Below are 20,226 nucleotides of genomic sequence, written 5' to 3'. Positions count from 1 at the left end.
TAAAATAAAAATAAGATAATGTTTGAAAAATTAATGATATATTAATATAAAAAATGAAAGTAATGAAATAATGTGTCATAGTAGTTATTAATAATACAAATGATATGTTTGGAATAAAAAATTATGTCATGAATGTGATTATTACTTGTTTTGTCTTTTAGTAATAGTATAGATAAGATTTACCTTTTAGTATATTTTTGTGTAAAATAAGTTCTATTTATGTTTCCTTAAAATCATAAATTCTCAATTTTTCTAGTCTTTTATTTATTCAATTGTACCAAATAAAGTAAATGGCCATTTTTTAGTCAAAATACTTATTCATGATTTCATCTTAATTAAAAATTACTCACGGTTTCATTTTTTAGAATTAATTTTTTAATAATTTATCAAGATTTTATGAATTGTCTCTACTATATATAAGTTTTCTTAATTTTTTGTACTATTAAGATATTTTCTCATGAGTAAAGAACTAATTCTTTTTGTGATTCCTGATTGCTCACCCTATTAAATATTACTCTCAAGAATTGAACCTTTAACATTTTGATCATCATAAAAATTTAATAGAGTCTTGTATTATCACTAGTGCAATACATCATTGATTCTCTTATTTTTTTTAACTCTAGGGTGTGAAGCTTTACACCATACCCATATTTAATAGATGAGAGAGAAATTAGAACTCAAACAGTAAACATAATAAAATCACTCTATAAAACTGTTTTTTGTCTTATCCAAAACCAATAAAGTTTTATTTACACCAACATCTATAAAAATTAAATCACATATTTTACACAATTTAAAACACTTGTTTTACATTGTAGAGAAATAATCAACTGATGTTAATTCAAATGATACATGTTTGATTCCTTTGAGCAATGTCTCGGGTTTGAGTCTTATGAATGGAAAAAGTATCCGCCAGAAGAGTTAGCCCCACGTACCTGTGAATGTTTCCAGCTCAGACAGGATTGTCTCTAGTGCGAGAATACATGTGGGAAACCAAAAAACATTATAGAGAAATAAAAAAGTATACCCTTACACTATATGTACATCATTTATTGAAAGGTGCAATATATTTTTCGTTCTTAAATGAACTTCACTAATTGTTTTATATATGTTTACACTTTCTAATAACTTCAACAATTCAAGTCAAAATTAGCTCTAATGGTGTAACTATATTCTCGTTACTTCACAAACCTACCTCACATTTATATTTCTCTTTCTTGCAATATTTTTTCTATTTTTTAATGCTGACTTGCAACTTTAAGAATTATGCTTATTTAACTTACCGCTGCAAAATAAGAACAAGAATAACTTCTATTCAGTGATGAACTTGGAAAAAGAATATGTTTTTTCACTAATGATTTTTGTTACATTGTAGGTGCTTTAACGATATGTTTTCAAGTATTTGATGGTTACATTAGATACGTTGTTCTATCCTATTATGATCCACTGTTTACTTTAATGATTAGGAAACATTAACTTAATAATTATCAAGTCTATAGTTAATTGGATTTGTCATGATAGGCAATGAACTAATAACTATTAAGTCATTATTAAGTACATAATTGAATGCCTTAAATTTTCTCGTCTATTACGTAGAGAATTGTGATACATAAATTAAATTTTATAATCACCAAATCAGAGTAAGTTTACTTTATTTTCTATCATTAATGTATTTTTTACCCATGAGGTAAATACTATAATCATAATTTACAAACAATATAGTTTTTAATTGTAATATCTATGCAATGTTAGTATAAAGACTTATTAAATCACCCATCATTCATTTGTATTATTTTTTACTTCTTTTTTAATTGAAGAGCCAATTATGATTGAAAATGAATAAAGAATAATATACTGACAATATATAAAACTTTTACATTATTAATGTATATATATTTTCTCATAGTTTTTGATGTTATCATTTCATATTTCATAGGTTAATGATCAAATGGGCAAGAGTGTTAAGTTCATAATTAACATTCCTAAACTTTTGCATAGCATAGCAACTATAATATTATAAGCCAAAAAAGAATACAAACAAAAAACGGCGTCGTACAGACTCTTGCTTCACCCTATAACTTGTAAATAATTATAGCCCAACCCCACTCAAAGAGTTGATAACTTGATATGGTGTTGGAACTCAAACCAATCCAAACAAATCAAAATTGGTCAAAAGCAAATGAAATTTTATTGACTTATATATCAAAAATCCAAACAAAACCAAAATGAATACAATAATTTAAAAAAAATAATACAAATAAATTGTAGATAATATATTATATATAAATCTATACACTAATAATACTTGAATGTTATACTGAACAAGATCATTACAAAATTAAGTAGCTAATTCAAATCGAGAACAGTTCCGAAGTACTCACCTAGCGTGTGTAGGGATGACAATGAAAATTGAACCTGTGGGTATCCACCCGAACCCAACCTGAATTTAACGGGGAAAACTCAATGTGGTTGGATTCAGGGTTTACATGGGTTTAATTTTCGAGTTCGGTAGAGAAAAAACCTACTTTGAACCTCTAATGTAATGTAATTCAATTTAAAATGGAAAGTTCTATCATGTAACAATTATTTTTAATTTCTAATTTTAATTTACTTATTATTGGCTCTTCAAACATAAAATAAATGAAATAATACAAAAGAAAATATAAATACTAAAAAAAAATGAAACAAAAATAATAATATACTTTCCTTAGTACATTTATTATTTTCAAGTTTTTTCGGGTTCATCTTACCCAAAACCCAACAGGTTCAAAGATGATATCTTTATTTTTAACCCCGTTGAATTCAACTTAAATTTCATATTCAGGTTTGAGTATATAAAAACACTACCCAATTCATCCTTTTGTCATTTGTGCTAGAAGCATAGGATTAATATGGCATGACGAGGATACCTTACGATTCAAAAAATAACAACCCAACCCAATTATACCCGGCGCACGCTTTCTTAACCTGCGCACCCCACGAAATCCGAACCGTATTTAAACCTACGCCACTTACTTTCTTTCTTCAAGTTATCGCTTTTTCATTTCACGAAACAACAACAACAACGACTTTGTCTCATTTCATATATTCTCTCTCTCACTTTCTCAATAACGAGAAGAGGCACCGAAAGTCACATCACGAAGTTTCTCACCAACCACTCCTCACGCTTTTTTCTCTCTCTTCAGATAATGCGATTGATAAAACCGCTTTTCGATTTCGACGAATTTCGCAACCGAAGTTGTGGTTTTAGTGGCACAGGTTTTGCTTTTGAAGATAGTTAGGGTTTTGAATTTTGACCATGGCGGAGGTACAGGGTTTCGAGTTTATGGTGGATGATGTTAACGTCACCGATGATGATGATGATGATAAACTTGTTATGGATATTGAATCCTTTCTCAGTGTTCTTGATGAGGATTGTGACCCTCTCGAGGTACGCTTTCTTCTTCTTCTTCGTTCGAACATGAACTGAACTCGTAAACATGCTTCAATTTACCAATTCACCATAACCAAGTGTTATGTAGTTATATTCATGCTTCGGCGGCCTTTGTGATTGTACACTTTTTTTGAATGGACCGTTTAGGATGAGCTACTTGCAATGTTAGAGGGTGCTTGGTTCAAATTAACAATAAGTACGCAGCCAGCTTTAAAGTGATTTTTTGCAGAAAGTTAAGCACATTTTAAACAACATTTCATAGTTTATCCACTTAATTTTCTTCTGCTAATTAAATTCACAGTGGGTCAGACCTTTCATGGACCTGTGCATAGTGGGGCTTTATGGCACCAAGTTGCTTTCTTAATTCTAATGTATTCATCGGAAAATGTCTCTCTACTCATGCAGTCCCCCCTAATTTCATGAAACCATAGTTGATATTCAAAAGATGAAAAAAGTCCGTGGAACTACTGCTGCTGGTGACTGAATTAGTCAGGAAGTCTTGGACTTGGTGTCTTGTATGATTGGCCTTGTTTACCTCAGCTTTGGTTGAGAGTTTCTATGCCATCATTTCTGCACCGTTTGTTTGAAGACACTTGTTGTAGATTACTGCACCTTATTTTACCAATGAAGTATGGTTGCTATTTTAGAACCAGTTTGTGGTTTGAACATGTGCGTAGGAAAGTCAGGAGACAATTACAAGCTCTACTAAGGAGAATATATCAAATGCAGGTTAGCCCGATTTCTATAGGTAGAGGGAGACTAAGAAAAACCATAGGAAAACAACTAAGAAAGATTTACAGATTAATGCTTTGCCAATGAACGTGGTTTATGATAGACTATATGTTGTCGTTCAATCCATGTAGTTCACCCTACCTAGTGTGATTAAAGCTCGGTTGTGATTCTTACACTGGTAGGGGTTTAGCATTTTCAGAGCTGGGAAGCCTCTCAGCCGTAGCTTCTGTTTCTCTATGCTCCCATCTCAAAATATGATCGGGCCTGTTGTTCTTCCCTTTAAATATTTTGTTTAAACACATCATTAAAAGGGTTTTCTAATTTTGTATTCAATGCTTTATATTTCCTTTTTGTTCTGTTTTCCCTTTCAGCACTGATTGTTTTTTTTCAATGTCCTGATTTCATGTCTGATATTACCTTTTTTATACTTATTTTCTGGTCATCATGCTGCAGAGGTGTCCTGATGATTCTTCATTGAAAAATGTTTCACCCAGTGAATCTGACATCCATGATAATTTTCAGCTTCAAAAGAGTATGTAAAGTTCTGGCCATGTGCTTATTGTCCTTGTTGGTTGTAATTGGTATGCCAATAGTGAGACACTTACATGCTTTAGCTAATTCTGAATTGTGGATGTAATATGCAGTTGCTATTATACAATAGATTGTTTCTTTTGCCTATTTTTCATAAGATTTGACTTCTGTGGGTTCAGTCATAGACCCGGGCTCAGTTGGTTTATCTATTTTGCAGGGAATTCTATTGCTGACTGTGAACATGAAAACCAGGGACCTTCATCACAGACCTGCTCTTCCCCGAATGCATTTGCTGGTGCTTGTAGGGACTCATTTTATCTGGTTGAAAATGATGATATTTGCTACACAGAAATAAAAGGAGTTTCTAAGTGTGAGATACCTGCCTACAGTGTCGGTACAAGTTTCCCCATGGCAAATTCAAACAACATAGCCATTTATGGAGATAATTTGAATCTGAATATGTGGAAGAGTGGAAATGAGAGCCAAATCAAGCATGTCAAAGACGAGATCGAATATGAAAGTATGTAAATTCTCCAATGGGTTTTCATTAGACTAAGACTTTGACATTTCCACAATAAATTGAGAAATTTACTTTATATCATTATCATATCTGAAACTTGGGCAGCAATCTGATTCTATTATTTTTCTTGCAGATGCTTTATACAGCTCTATCATCGATAATGTTGACTTAAATTTTCAAGAATATGAAACTTACTTGGAAGAAATTATTGGGCAAGTTTCTGGGCAACAGGAAAATGACTCATGTGCATCTTTTGAAACACCATTTGTGGATGCTGATAGATCATCACTTATTGCAACTTCAACTGATTCTACTATTTGTCAAGGCTCCAATGTTTCCAGTGATTATAGTGACCAGTTTCCATCCTTGAATTGTTATCATGGTATGAGTTATAGGCCTGTTGTTGCTAACACTTTGGGTTGTTTGCCTAATGGTGTTTTTCCTCAATTTTGGACTACAGAAGAAATGGTGAGAAGCATGAAGGTTGAAAATGTGGAGTCTTCTGCCGATAAGTCTCATGTGAGTGGCATGCAGTCAAGCACTACTGGGGGGATGTCTTTTCAGGATTGTCAATTTAGGTTAGCAGATAGTGAATATCCTTTATATTTTCCTAGTGGTGTTTCCTTTGAAAACAGGGCATCAGTGCAACTTTCAGCCTGTGCTTCATACATGTCAAGTGAAGGCCAATCATTTTGTTTCAAAGATGAAAGAGATGAATTGGTTATGCCTTACCCATATTCTTCTCAGAGTGATTATAATGAGTTAAATGTAGGTCAAGAGGTGAAACAATTACGTGGTATTTTACCTTCTGTGGGATGTCAGATTTATGATTTTCGCAAGTGTGAAGATAGTGACACAATTGTAAAAACTGAGAGGGCTGATTATTATCAAGATACTATTGATGGAACTGCTAATAAATTTCCAGGAAACATGGGAAATTTGAATTTCAAATCCGTAGACAAATCTTTGTCTAATGCACAGGCATCAATTGCCACTGAGAAGCGGTTTAATTGTGATATGGGTGAAGGAGAGGGAAAACTCATTCAGCATGAAAGTGTTGATTCCCAACTTTCAAAAGGAAGTAGCGAGAGATCCCGCATTGAGGATGACTCTGATATTTGCATTATTGAAGACACCAGTCATCCTGAACCTACAAGTCGATCTGCAGAACATGGGAATTCTCTTAATATGCCACAGTCTTCTAGATGTGGTTATACCCAATCTTGTATGGGGGGAGGCAGAAGGCCAAAGGCACGCGATGAGCAATACATATTACGAGTTGCATTGCAGGTTCACACTCTTACTTTGCACATAACTGGGCTTTTGTGCCAGTCGTGATTTCAAATTGTAATGTATATTGTTAGAATGATGGTATGACTATTGGAGGATTGTGAATCAATGAACTTTGGCGAAGAGTGTAATGAATGTATATTTTAAAATGTTATGTCATTTGTTTTTTTTTTGTCAGGGGGGTGTCTGAATGAATTGAAATAGTGTTGCAATTGTTTTTCCCTTGCACCTATGTTTTCAATTTTCTCTTTTTCATTTCTGTTGAACATATTATAAATTTCTTGTTTGTAATTTCCTGTGTCTGAAACCCAAGTGAACAAAGTTCTATGGTTCATTGGTTGCAGGATCTATCTCAGCCAAAGTCAGAAATTAGTCTACCAGATGGACTTCTGACAGTTTCTCTCTTACGACATCAGGTTACTTTGCAAGTCCAATAGTTTAATTTCTTTGATGTCGTGTCTCTTCTTTTAAATTATTATTATAGGTGTATCTAGGTTTCTTAAACATCAGCTTTCAAATTAAAAAGGGAAAGTGGATGAGGAGCTTGGAGTCTGGTTCTAAAATTTACTAGTTAAACAGAAAAGGTAGCATATTTTTGTGATTTTTTCATATATGAATTAATTGTATCAACAATTTGTTCCATGTTGTTTTGTTCTTTTGTTGGTTCTGACTTTTATGAGCTTTAGCACAGATTGTTTTTGAAAATGGGGAAGTTGAAAGGTCCATTTACTTAGAAATTATCCCATGTGGAGTTTTGTTTCATTCCTAGTTTTGATCCTTTTACCTGACAAAAAAAATTAGATTCCACTTTTCCAAAACTAAGGTTTTTTTTTTGTTTCCAAGGTAAACTGTTGTTTCAGATATATGTCTTTGTTTGAAGTTATATATTGTTGGATAACCACACAAAATATCATGTGTAGTGGTTTTGGTGTCTCATATTCTGACTCCTGATTCACTCATTTTCCTTGTAAAATTCAACCTTTTTTCCTTTACGTTCTTATTCTGGCTCCTGATTCAGTTATTTTCCTATATGCAATTCAACCTAGATTTTCCTTTGTTCTGATACAGAGAATTGCTTTATCATGGATGGTTCAGAAGGAAACATCAAATGTATACTGTTCAGGAGGAATTCTTGCTGATGATCAGGTCAGTCCAGCACATTTAATCTAGAAAGATAACTGAATGTCAACATGTATATGATTTCCTCTTGACTGAATTGATTTTAAAATTGTTCTTTTGTAGGGTCTTGGAAAAACAGTATCAACTATTGCTTTAATATTAAAGGAAAGGCCTCCAGTGCTTAATACCTCCAACGATGGACAAAAAAGTGAATTACAAACTTTGAATTTGGATGCAGATGATGACTTGCTTCCTGAGAATGGTGGAGTGAAGAAAGAATTTGATACATGTCAGGATATGTCTAGATATCCAATCAAAACCATGAATTTGTTGGTGCCAAAGAAAGGAAGGCCGTCTGGAGGAACCCTTATTGTTTGTCCAACTAGTGTCCTGCGGCAATGGGCTGACGAGTTGCATAATAAGGTAACCTGCAAAGCAAAACTTTCTGTGCTGCTGTACCATGGAAGCAATCGAACAAAAGATCCTTATGAGCTTGCCAAGTATGATATTGTTCTGACAACTTATTCAATTGTCAGCTTGGAGGTCCCTAAGCAGCCTCTGGTTGACAAAGATGATGAAGAAAAAGGGACTCTTGAAGATCATACTGTGCCAAGTAGAAAAAGGAAATACCCTCCTAATTCTAGCAAAAGTGGCAAGAAAGTTTTGAACAGCATGATGCTTGAGGCCGTTGCTCGCCCTCTTGCTAAGGTGGCTTGGTTTAGAGTTGTCTTAGATGAGGCCCAGAGTATAAAGAATCACAGAACTCAAGTTGCAAGGGCTTGTTGGGGTCTTCGAGCTAAGCGTAGATGGTGCTTGTCAGGCACTCCTATCCAGAATGCAATTGATGATCTCTACAGTTACTTTAGATTTCTAAGATATGAACCTTATGCTGTGTACACATCATTCTGTTCTACAATTAAGATCCCAATCAGCAGAAGTCCATCAAAAGGGTATAGAAAGCTACAAGCTGTCTTAAAGACCATAATGTTACGTCGGACAAAAGGTAAGGCTTACATGCGTTTTGTTAGCACCATCTCTCTAGTAGGTTTAATTATTTGTTATATCAGTCTGTCCATTCAGTCAGAGTATAATCCGTTTGGTTCTCCAATATATTCTGCACCCGAATTTTATGTTGTATGCTTTAAGCCTCAAACTGTTTAACAGGTATCAACATGGCAATAGATTTGAATAATACATAGATTTTTACAGTTTTTCGAGTGTTTTCAGCAATTCATTTTGCATGACTTTTGTCAATTAAATGGTTGCCACTATCATTAGGTTGAAGTTTGCTTGTGACCATGTTATTGTGATCATATACTGTAGGCACACTTCTTGATGGGGAACCTATTATTTCCCTGCCACCGAAGTCTGTAGAGTTGAAAAAGGTAGTTTTTTCACAGGAAGAACGCAACTTCTATTCTAGACTAGAGGCTGATTCACGTGCACAATTTCAGGTATGGCTTGTTTTAGGCTCCTTAGAATGCTCTTGAAACACTCGGATAATCAAGATTTTTATTTTTATGTGGTTATGCATTGTATATTTGTATTCCATTCCAAGTCAAGAGGATTGATCCTGGTAGTATATTTTCATGCTAATCTTTATTTGATCCTCCCTGGCATGCACATTTCAGGAATATGCTGATGCTGGAACTGTGAAGCAAAACTATGTCAACATTTTGTTGATGCTTCTGCGCCTTAGGCAAGCTTGCGATCATCCCTTGCTTGTCAAGCGTTACAATTCTAACTCTCTCTGGAAATCATCAGTTGAGACGGAAATGAAACTTCCCCAAGAAGAACAATTATCTCTTCTAAAATGTTTAGAGACTTCCTTGGCCCTCTGTGGTATCTGTAATGTATGTTTGACTTTTTTATTTTATTTTATATATTTGCATATAAATATGGGTTCATGGGATTGCAACTGCATCCGTGTGGGCATGAGTGTTCTTTGTTGGGAAGAGTGTCAGATTAAGAGGGAAAAGAAAGGGGAAACAGGATATTTAAGATAGATAGAACTCAATATTCTGCTAATCACTTAGAGATCAATACCAGCTGATTTTACAAATCTGTTTTTTTCAAATACTGCTGCTTCAAAGTTACTCTTGCAACATTTATTTGTACAACTACTCAAATCCCAAATCTTTTTTTTTCAGTTATGTTTATCCCATTGCTTGCAATCGTTTGATTGCATTTACGTATTAGTGTGCTTTTTCTGGGGGGGGGGGGTTGATTGAAAAGGTTGGAAGGAAAACTAATGAGCACATTAAATATGGAGGGAGATAGACATGTTTTAATTCTTCCTTCTTGGAGCTTGCCAGGAATGGAAGAAACAATGATTAAGACTTTTTATTTTATTTTTAGACTCTCTTGCTTGGTAAGAGTTTAATTTGAGTCGAGGGTAATGGAAATATATTCTGCATTTACCATACCAGCACTATTGATCAAATTTCTCAGCTAAGCATCTTTCTCAAGTCTCATCCCTGACTTCTCTCCTCTAACATGCTTCTCTCTTTGTTTCCATACAGGACCCTCCTGAAGACGCTGTTGTTTCCATCTGTGGTCACGTTTTTTGTAACCAGTGCATTTGTGAACATCTTACTGGTGTTGACAATCAGTGCCCTGCTTCAAAGTGCAAAACTCGACTAAGCATGTCTTCAGTGTTTTCGAAAGCCACATTAAACAGTTTTCTTTCTGGCCAGTCTTCAGATAACTTGCCTGGTAGCTCTGGTTCTGAAGCGGGGGAATTTGAGCCCTGTTCTCATACTCAGCCATGCGATTCTTCAAAAATTAAGGCTGCACTTGAGGTGTTGCAGTCATTGTCTAAACCACAATGCCGTACTTCCAAGAAAAATTACGCGCAACACATTTCTGGGGAAAGTATTGACTGCCTTAGAAATTCCTATGGTGCTGATAGTGGTAAATCTTTCAATGATTCTCCTGAGAGTCAAAATCTGCCTGGGGAGAGAAGCTCTGATGATTCAGTTGGTGTTGCAGGGGAGAAAGCTATAGTGTTTTCTCAGTGGACAAGGATGCTGGATTTGCTTGAAGCTTGTCTTAAGAATTCTTCAATTCAGTACCGAAGACTTGATGGAACAATGTCAGTCATTGCAAGAGATAAAGCTGTTAAAGATTTTAACACTCTCCCCGGGGTTTGTAAACTCGTATTGGAAATCTAGAACTTAGTTATTGATATCAATATATGATTACTGGAACTGAGATATACTGAGTGGTAATATCCGGCTAGATTTCTGTCTTCAATATTGTAAAATTGTTATGTTGCAGGTATCGGTTATGATTATGTCTTTGAAGGCTGCAAGTCTTGGTCTAAACATGGTGGCAGCTTGCCATGTTCTTATGCTAGATTTATGGTGGAATCCTACAACTGAAGACCAAGCAATAGATAGAGCACATCGAATTGGGCAGACTCGGCCTGTTACGGTTTTGCGGTTAACTGTGAAGGATACAGTTGAAGACCGTATTTTAGCTCTGCAGGTATTTTTTTAGGTGTCATGTGCTACTGCTTATATTCATTTTCAATGAAATATCACTGCTTAAACTTAAATATGGAGGGAGATAGACATGTTTTAATTCTTCCTTCTTGGAGCTTGCCAGGAATGGAAGAAACAATGATTAAGACTTTTTATTTTATTTTTAGACTCTCTTGCTTGGTAAGAGTTTAATTTGAGTCGAGGGTAATGGAAATATATTCTGCATTTACCATACCAGCACTATTGATCAAATTTCTCAGCTAAGCATCTTTCTCAAGTCTCATCCCTGACTTCTCTCCTCTAACATGCTTCTCTCTTTGTTTCCATACAGGACCCTCCTGAAGACGCTGTTGTTTCCATCTGTGGTCACGTTTTTTGTAACCAGTGCATTTGTGAACATCTTACTGGTGTTGACAATCAGTGCCCTGCTTCAAAGTGCAAAACTCGACTAAGCATGTCTTCAGTGTTTTCGAAAGCCACATTAAACAGTTTTCTTTCTGGCCAGTCTTCAGATAACTTGCCTGGTAGCTCTGGTTCTGAAGCGGGGGAATTTGAGCCCTGTTCTCATACTCAGCCATGCGATTCTTCAAAAATTAAGGCTGCACTTGAGGTGTTGCAGTCATTGTCTAAACCACAATGCCGTACTTCCAAGAAAAATTACGCGCAACACATTTCTGGGGAAAGTATTGACTGCCTTAGAAATTCCTATGGTGCTGATAGTGGTAAATCTTTCAATGATTCTCCTGAGAGTCAAAATCTGCCTGGGGAGAGAAGCTCTGATGATTCAGTTGGTGTTGCAGGGGAGAAAGCTATAGTGTTTTCTCAGTGGACAAGGATGCTGGATTTGCTTGAAGCTTGTCTTAAGAATTCTTCAATTCAGTACCGAAGACTTGATGGAACAATGTCAGTCATTGCAAGAGATAAAGCTGTTAAAGATTTTAACACTCTCCCCGGGGTTTGTAAACTCGTATTGGAAATCTAGAACTTAGTTATTGATATCAATATATGATTACTGGAACTGAGATATACTGAGTGGTAATATCCGGCTAGATTTCTGTCTTCAATATTGTAAAATTGTTATGTTGCAGGTATCGGTTATGATTATGTCTTTGAAGGCTGCAAGTCTTGGTCTAAACATGGTGGCAGCTTGCCATGTTCTTATGCTAGATTTATGGTGGAATCCTACAACTGAAGACCAAGCAATAGATAGAGCACATCGAATTGGGCAGACTCGGCCTGTTACGGTTTTGCGGTTAACTGTGAAGGATACAGTTGAAGACCGTATTTTAGCTCTGCAGGTATTTTTTTAGGTGTCATGTGCTACTGCTTATATTCATTTTCAATGAAATATCACTGCTTAAACTTATAGTATGAGTTATTTGAAAATGTTGATATGGTTGATTTATTGACTGAAAAGGGACAACTCTTTTGTTGGGTAAATATGTTATGAAAATAATGCTTTTGGAAGATGACTGGAATAAGGCTGTTTAACCAGTGAACACTGGCATGTATTTCAAAATGCTTAAATCACAATGACTTCCCATACATTGTGTTTTTGGGATGAAGCTGCTTAAAACATTTTTTTGTTTAGCCTTTATTGGTTCCCTAACCTTGTTTGCAAAACACAATGACATTGCATGATCAGTTAAATGGAAGTTGACTAATTATACTTCTCAACAAAATGTGCAGCTTAGTAGCACACAATATATTAACTTTCATTGATGCTTTCATATTTAGATACAAGGCATTGTGTTATTTTGTTCCTCTGGTACATTTGCATTCCATGTAGTGTATCATATGATACTACTATACTAGTAACTCTATCTTTGCAATATTGGTGGTTGCTTCACTAGAAATCTATCATGTGCTATCTTTGCAGCATAAGAAGCGAAAGATGGTTGCATCAGCATTTGGCGAAGATGGAACAGGTGGCCAGCAAAGTCGCCTTACAGTGGATGATTTGAAATACTTGTTCATGATGTGATTAGGCAAGCATAGTTACATATATAATTTCAGGTTTTTGGATTGGTAGTTTTTCAGTGGGAGGAGGCACCATTGTAGGTATGTTTAGGTGACAGCAAAGGCATGGCAACCAGATAATTTTATAACATGGCACATAAGACTCTGCGAATTGTCTTTATATTTTAGAGTGGGATGATTCATTCGTTCACCATGAAATTTTGTTTCAGTCTATGACATTTGTATAGGTTGTAGAGCAATAGCATAGACAGCAACATAGAAATTGTTCTTTTCACTATAAATAATATATAGATAATTTCCCTTTCCAATTGTTCTTCTCACTGTGTAAACCTTGTTATAATTATTTAATGTTGGAAAGGTATTCACCGTTTTGGACCATGTTTATTTGTCTTTTTTGTAAAATTATTCACCAGACATATAATCATTTGATACATACAAATTATCCTCTGGTCTTGCACCAGCAGCAAGGGTATCTCCTAAAAGTGACAAGAATAAGACCCCATCCATGAAATATATAAACAGAAGCAGTTCTGTTAAGGTCATGGGAATTTATTACTTGTCAGCAGCACTATGGTTCATTCAATTCAATGAGGACAAAGCTCTTATAAGGTATAGGATGACTCTGCATGGTAAAGTGCATTCAAGTATTGGTTGTTTAAACTGGAAATAATAGTTCTGTTTTCTATGAACTGTAAAATGTGTTCGTGGATGATAGTCAGACTTGTAATCACTCAAAATATTCATTTTTTTTTGTATTTTGGTTAACGATAAGGTTGTTTGTTTTGTAATTTAAAGGTAACAAGTTTAAATATTAAAAATAATCTCTTCACTTGTGAGAATAATATTACATATATCTACCTTCCACATATCTTATTTAGTAGGAGCTCTCACGTATTAGATGTCTTTTTTTTTAGGTTCATGGTAGTATATCTAAATGTTGTTTGCCCTAAAAAATGTAGTAAGTGCATTAAAGGAATAAATTGATACCCTCTTGTTACTACAATTGCTTTCTTCACTCTACTGTATTTTGTATGGCTTTATTATTTTTCAGCAAATACCCTTGAAATCAAAGTGCTTTGTTTATGACCTTTCAATTAAGCTTGGACTTTTTTAAAGCTTATTTCATAAGTTTCTTAGGAATGAGCTTATAGAGATGTCATAAGTTATTTTCTTAAGGTCCCTCTAAGTGCCTTAAATGATAAGTTAAATAACTCTAAGCTTGATTAGTCACTCATTTTATTTGACATGGTATGTTTCTTCTACACGCGGTAGCAAAATAATAGAAATATTAATTATGTACAGAATTGCACAAGTGACACTAATTGTTTTATCCAAGTATGAATACAAAGTCTCTGATGGCCTTGTGAGAAATACTTTAGTTTAAAATTGAAGTAATTGTCAGCATTATTTTTTGGTGGAAATAATTACAAGTATTATTTGACAGAGACATTAGGACCTTGGTTAAGGAAACAAACATAAATTTAGGTGTGCTTCAGATTTTTTTTTTTTACAAGTTCCATGCAAACTTTCTTTGTTTTGAGAAAGAAAAAAAAACTTAAATGGGTCTAAAATTTTCCATGGGGACATTTTGGTCCATGAAAATGAAAAAAAACCAAAGTCAATCCTTAAAAATCTCAAATGGGAATCAAATTAAACTTTATTAGAAACTAAATTGTCACTGAATTTTATTTTTAAGAACAACAACAATAGTTCCATTTGTAGTGGTTTTATTAGTTCATAAGAAGTTGGAGCAATTTACTAAATTAAGCCTGTAGGAGAATTTGGGAACAAAAAAGTTAGAACTATATAAAAAGTTAGACATTAGAAGTTACAACTGAACCCAGAATAGTAATTAAATATAGAAATTTGTAGTAACATATGAAGAATTCCTAGTAGTGGCATCACAGAAAAGAAGTTGTTGATTGTGAATGATAATGAACACAAAGCATAAACACTTAACTAATAAAACCCAAAACAACTAACAAAATCACAACATAGGATTGAAAATATTTCTTTATAAATTTTCCTCTTTCACTTTCATCCTCAACTATCTCTTTTTGAGAAAGTTCTATTAGAATTCATATAAGTTAATTTGCTCTTACACCATTAGGCCTAACCCCATAATTTCATGCATAAAGTTTCCATTTTTTTATATATTATCAACCCACTTTGAATACCCATTTCTGATTCCTCAGAACAAAGGATTGAACCATTCTCATATATATACTCCTTACATATTTTATATAAAAAAACAATTTTTGTGGATTTTCTGTTAAAGTTGAAGTTGAAACTTTGAGCATACAAGCTTATACGCGTTTTGTGATGTTATGGTGAGCACATCATAAATTTTTTATTTGTTCCAAAGCTTCTAGTCAATATAAGGAAGATAAATTACATTTGCTTTAGAGGTTAGATTCTCACATTTCTCATTTCTTTCATAATTCTCTATATGATCTTGATTAGCACCCAAGACCATAAGCTTTTGAGATAATTGATTTTTGTTATTGTGTTGTAATACTCAGAACGAAGTTTGAACCTATAACCTCTTGCAAAGTACTTAAATCCTTTGAGATAGTTGATCTTTGACATGATATTCAAGTGGTTATGAGTCTTTCGTATTCGGCGCGCTCGATCTCTACAACGAAAATTGAATTTCAGCAGAAGGTTAGTGATTCCGTGTTTTGTTCTAGCTTCAGCACAAGAGGGTGCAATATGCTGAAACAAACACAACCCAAGTTCTTTTAGATTTACATACACAAAGCAATTCCGAATGGTTTTGTCTTTGTCATTTATCATAACTTGGTATATAAGTTCCATGCTTCAATTTTATAGAAGATTGTAATTGTTGTATTGTCATTAACTATACCTTTTATTCATCACAATTTCTTTAGAAAACTTTAATGAGATGAAACATTTACTGAACCTTTATGAGATGAAAATCCAGAAATTTTATGTATTATATGGTCACCCTCTAGTCACAACTCACAACCTTTAATTACACGTGCAGCCGGTGAATAGCGCAAGCACACCGAAGAAGTTTTCGAACGCTAAGAATGAAGCATTGGGAGAGTCAATGCAGTGGTCATTTGTAAGTGGAGACCAATTGATTTTAATGATGGAAGTCCATAAGAAGATCATGGTCTTAAGGGACATCATGGATCTTGCTCCTTTGAACAGCTCTGCTTCCTTACATGAGGTACTTAAATGACTCCATTCTGTTCTTTCCTTCCGTTGTTCTTGATCTTGCCTCGCTTAAGCCGGTGTCCTTCATCTGTTATATTGCAGATGGTTATCACAACCCTGGAAGATCTTCAAAGGCTGTATCCACGGATGATACCGAGAAATAAAGTGTCAAAGATTAATGACAATTCTATAGATCAGGTTTCAACATTTAGTTGCAGCTAAAATTGTCATAATTATGATTATCCCTGAAATCTCTTAGTGTCTTGTAATAATCAATGTAGCCTATTTTCCACTAGAGCCTAGCCTACTTCTGTGAGGCTGTGGAGTCTGTTCGAGAGTCATGGATGACGAACAATGATTGTGTCGACTACAGCAATTATGAGTTGCCATCATGCAAGGATAACAGCAAAATGCGGAAACCAGGTAAGTTATTAACAATATTGTTCCATTGAGAAATTATATCAAAACCTCTCAAACTATTAGAGTAACTAAGATTATGTAGTACAGTATTTTAGCTTCATGTATTGCAGTTAGCTTGTCTTCGCTAGTAGTCAAGTGAGTCACGACTCATCTAACCACTTGTCGTCTATCCTGAAGATCACGGATTCAAAACCTGAAAGAAACTTAATTATATCACATCTATTTTCAAGAATTGTCATATCATAGAATAGATATTGTATATCATATTTGATACCTGGACATATGTGTGCATTATATAGGCTGCACACGTAGAGCTTCGTGCGTTGTGCTGCTATTGTCGAGTTAATAGTTATTTTAACTGTTTTGCAGGTGAAACTATGCTGGCTACACTTGATTGTTTAATTAATATTGCAAATGATAAGTTTGATATAATGGAAGAAGATGACCAAAAGAAAGAACCCAGCCTCAGCTACAGCGCTTCTATTATGACACCAAAATCTGTCCTTCCGGAATCAATGAAATACAGTGCTAGAGCTAGAGGAGATAGCCCAAGATCTTCTTGTACCCCATCACTTTGGTCTCTCAGAATACAAGCACTGGGAAAGCTGATCCCTAATGATTTAAGGCACTTAGCTAACCATATGTCACCACCACAAATGCGAAACCAGAATAATGAAAAGGAACCAACCAAAGATGTGGAAATGGATGATGAAAAGGCTAGAAATCCTGTAATGGACACATCAGATGATCTAATTTTTGATTTGGACACAACAGAGGAATCGGATCGAGAAATTAATGATCAAGGAAAATCAGATAAAGCTCAAGAAATGGAAGAAGTTGAGGTAGTAGTATCTCCTAGACCACTTCAACCACAATCTTCCAAACCATCAGAAACTTATACACTGCTGCAGAATGCACCCGAGCCTTTAACATCCTCACCTCCACTGCCACCAACACCGCAAAATGTAGCAATGCCACCACCAGCACCCGAGTTTCAACAAAGCGCAATAGAAGTTACAATGCTGTCTCTACCACCACTGCGGTTGTCTCCTGGCTCAAGTTTAGCAGCAGCACCTCCACCTATGTCCCTGAAGGATGGATCAACTTCAGCACCTACTCGACCAATGTCCCTGAAGGATGGATCAGCTTCAGCACCTCCTCCACCCATGTCCCTGAAGGACGGATCAGCTTCAGCACCTCCTCCACCCATGTCCCTGAAGGACGGATCAGCTTCAGCACCTCCTCCACCCATGTCCCTGAAGGACGGATCAGCTTCAGCACCTCCTCCACCCATGTCCCTGAAGGATGGATCAACTTCAGCACCTCCTCCACCCATGTCTCTCAAGAATGGATCAGCTTCAGCACCTCCTCCGCCACTGATGCCGAGTGGAAATAGAGGTGCTGCTCCACCACCACCTCCAGTTGGAGCAGGGAGATACTTGAAGCCCAAGGCAACTACTAAACTTAAAAGGTCAACACAATTAGGCAACTTGTATAGAACTCTAAAGGGGAAAGTGGAAGGATCTAGCCCCAAAGGCATGTCATCTGGTGGCAGAACAAAATCAATTGGAGCAACAAGCACTGGAGGAAAACAAGGAATGGCTGATGCTCTAGCAGAGATGGCAAAGAGGTACGATTTACGTTTGGAAGAGCTTGTAGGGAGCTTATTTAGGCTTATGGTAAGAGTTTATGTAAATAGCATATAAAATATAAAAGTAACCATCACTTTCTTATAAGCTCTTTTTAGCTTATTCTAATACGTTTTTAAGACAACTTTATGAAATTAGCCTCTTCATCGCTTATTTCGGAAAAGGTCATTGAATGAGTACTTAAGTGTTTAGTGTTTACCTAAATATGAGTTCACTTAATTTGAAAGTCTTGAAACCAAATATCTCACTCACCTAGTTTTTTTACTTGTTTACTTGTTTTCACATATTTAGATCATCTTACTTCCAACAAATAGAAGAAGATGTTCAGAAGTATACAAAACAAATCATAGAGCTGAGACCTTCTATTACCAATTTCAAGACAAATGAAATGACAAAGTTGATCAAGTTCCACAGAGATGTCGAATCCATTCTTGAGAATCTAACTGATGAATCACAGGTGAGTTTAGAAACTTCATGTCCATTTGAGATACACTATCATCTATTGTTATTGTTGGTTCTACCATCTGTTGTTATTGTTGCTTAGGTTCTATCAAGGTTTGAAGGTTTCCCTTTAAAGAAGTTAGAAGCTATCCGAATGGCAGCAGCACTATACCGTAAGTTGGATTCAGTACTTCATGAGCTTCAAAATTGGAACATAGTGTCTCCTGTTAGTCAGGTCCTTGATAAAGCTGAACGTTATTTCAATAAGGTAATCCTTAATCTTTCGACTTCGGAGATTTTCCATCGAATGTAACTTCTGATATAAGAGGGAATGTCATATGTAATTAAACCGAACCTCGAGTTTACTAACATTACTTAATGATTCCATTGTTCTAAATTTAATACTTTGATTTCTAACCAACAAAAGCAACATACAGATCAAAACAGAATTAGATGCTTTGGAAAGAACCAAAGATGAAGAATCCAAGAAATTTAAGGCCTACAACATTGAATTCGACTTCCTCATCCTTATAAAAATCAAAGAATCAATGGTGGATGTCTCCTCAAATTGCATGGAGTTAGCACTAAAGGTTAGAAAACATTCACAAACTAACACAACTACTTTAAACAAAATCACCTAAGAAACATTCACAAATGCATTGATAAAACTTAATGCAGGAGAGAAGAAATGATGCTGCTAAGAGAGATTCAGGATCAAACAATAGTGATGGAAAAAGAAAAGAATGTGCTAAGTTGCTTTGGAGGGCTTTCCAATTTGCTTTCAAAGTATATACATTTGCTGGTGGACATGATGATCGTGCTGATAATTTGGCATCAGAATTGGCTAAGGAAATAGATAGTGACCCAAACCATCAATAATCTTACACAAAACTTTCTTAGTATAGAAGCAATAAAATAAGCTTGATACTATATGTCATGGAGTAAAATTTTACATGGGTTCTTTGTGCATACCCATCATATATACTTATATAGGTGCTTTTTTTATAAGTCCATTTCCATTTGTATATTGAACGGTGGTGGAAGATTTGGAGTTGTAATTTTTGGTAGAGGCTAGTCTTGCTTCAAGAATGTTATAAAATTAATTGAGGGAACTCTAGCTGTTAGAAGTATGAAGCTAGACTCTTAGCTTCACTACTTCTGTTAAATTGTTTAATGATATCTAATTATCTTCTATATCCAAATTTATCAACTTTGAATATGTTCAAATATACTGGATCATATTATGAACACCTTTAACTTTACACATAAATCTCAATATAGTACTGTATCTCAAAATAGAAAGTAACAACCAATATTATTATCTACTACTATTTGTTATACATAAAGCATAATTCAATTTTTTAGCCATCCTTAAAATCATAAGGCTTTGTTATTGTTATTTAATAATTTTATCTTTAAAACAAGATGACCCAATGTATGTCA

At 34.9% G+C, this 20,226-nt stretch overlaps 2 protein-coding genes across 5 annotated transcripts; both read left to right on the top strand.

Moving 5' to 3' along the window:
• On the top strand, positions 2,940-13,398 carry LOC109345620 (helicase-like transcription factor CHR28). Of its 4 annotated transcripts, XM_019584723.1 has the most exons (13): positions 2,940-3,430; positions 4,619-4,697; positions 4,914-5,216; positions 5,350-6,506; positions 6,851-6,922; positions 7,575-7,652; positions 7,749-8,628; positions 8,949-9,079; positions 9,257-9,482; positions 11,107-11,114; positions 11,442-12,065; positions 12,199-12,408; positions 12,990-13,398. In XM_019584723.1, the coding sequence occupies exons 1-13, from the start codon at positions 3,299-3,301 to the stop codon at positions 13,092-13,094; spliced, it is 4,005 nt and encodes a 1,334-aa protein (XP_019440268.1). In that variant the 5' UTR covers positions 2,940-3,298; the 3' UTR covers positions 13,095-13,398. The 4 variants fall into 4 exon arrangements, with proteins under 4 accessions (XP_019440268.1, XP_019440266.1, XP_019440265.1 ...); XM_019584721.1 differs by lacking the exons at positions 11,442-12,065; positions 12,199-12,408; positions 12,990-13,398 and adding exons at positions 10,148-10,538; positions 10,617-10,771 and having other exon boundaries at positions 9,257-9,478; positions 10,905-11,156; XM_019584720.1 differs by lacking the exons at positions 11,442-12,065; positions 12,199-12,408; positions 12,990-13,398 and adding an exon at positions 10,148-10,771 and having other exon boundaries at positions 9,257-9,478; positions 10,905-11,155.
• Positions 15,695-19,995, top strand: LOC109344610 (uncharacterized protein At4g04980-like). The gene is made up of 9 exons (XM_019583369.1): positions 15,695-15,754; positions 16,098-16,286; positions 16,376-16,471; positions 16,570-16,696; positions 17,063-18,323; positions 18,634-18,799; positions 18,887-19,051; positions 19,221-19,373; positions 19,462-19,995. Exons 1-9 carry the CDS (start codon positions 15,695-15,697, stop codon positions 19,660-19,662), a joined length of 2,418 nt encoding a protein of 805 aa, XP_019438914.1. The 3' UTR covers positions 19,663-19,995.

Source organism: Lupinus angustifolius, chromosome LG04, assembly GCF_001865875.1.
Source record: "Lupinus angustifolius cultivar Tanjil chromosome LG04, LupAngTanjil_v1.0, whole genome shotgun sequence".
Taxonomy (NCBI): domain Eukaryota; kingdom Viridiplantae; phylum Streptophyta; class Magnoliopsida; order Fabales; family Fabaceae; genus Lupinus; species Lupinus angustifolius.
This window is presented reverse-complemented; position numbering and strand designations above follow the sequence as displayed.

Bases quoted from the DNA above. Each gene is read 5' to 3' on its own strand.
- LOC109345620 (XM_019584723.1), top strand. From the start codon at position 3,299: ATGGCGGAGGTACAGGGTTTCGAGTTTATGGTGGATGATGTTAACGTC. The intron at 4,698-4,913 runs GTATGTAAAGTT...TCTATTTTGCAG, and splicing joins TAATTTTCAGCTTCAAAAGA to GGAATTCTATTGCTGACTGT. The intron at 9,080-9,256 runs GTATGGCTTGTT...TGCACATTTCAG, and splicing joins ATTCACGTGCACAATTTCAG to GAATATGCTGATGCTGGAAC.
- LOC109344610 (XM_019583369.1), top strand. From the start codon at position 15,695: ATGAGTCTTTCGTATTCGGCGCGCTCGATCTCTACAACGAAAATTGAA. The intron at 15,755-16,097 runs GTTAGTGATTCC...TTACACGTGCAG, and splicing joins AAATTGAATTTCAGCAGAAG to CCGGTGAATAGCGCAAGCAC. The intron at 16,472-16,569 runs GTTTCAACATTT...ATTTTCCACTAG, and splicing joins ATGACAATTCTATAGATCAG to AGCCTAGCCTACTTCTGTGA.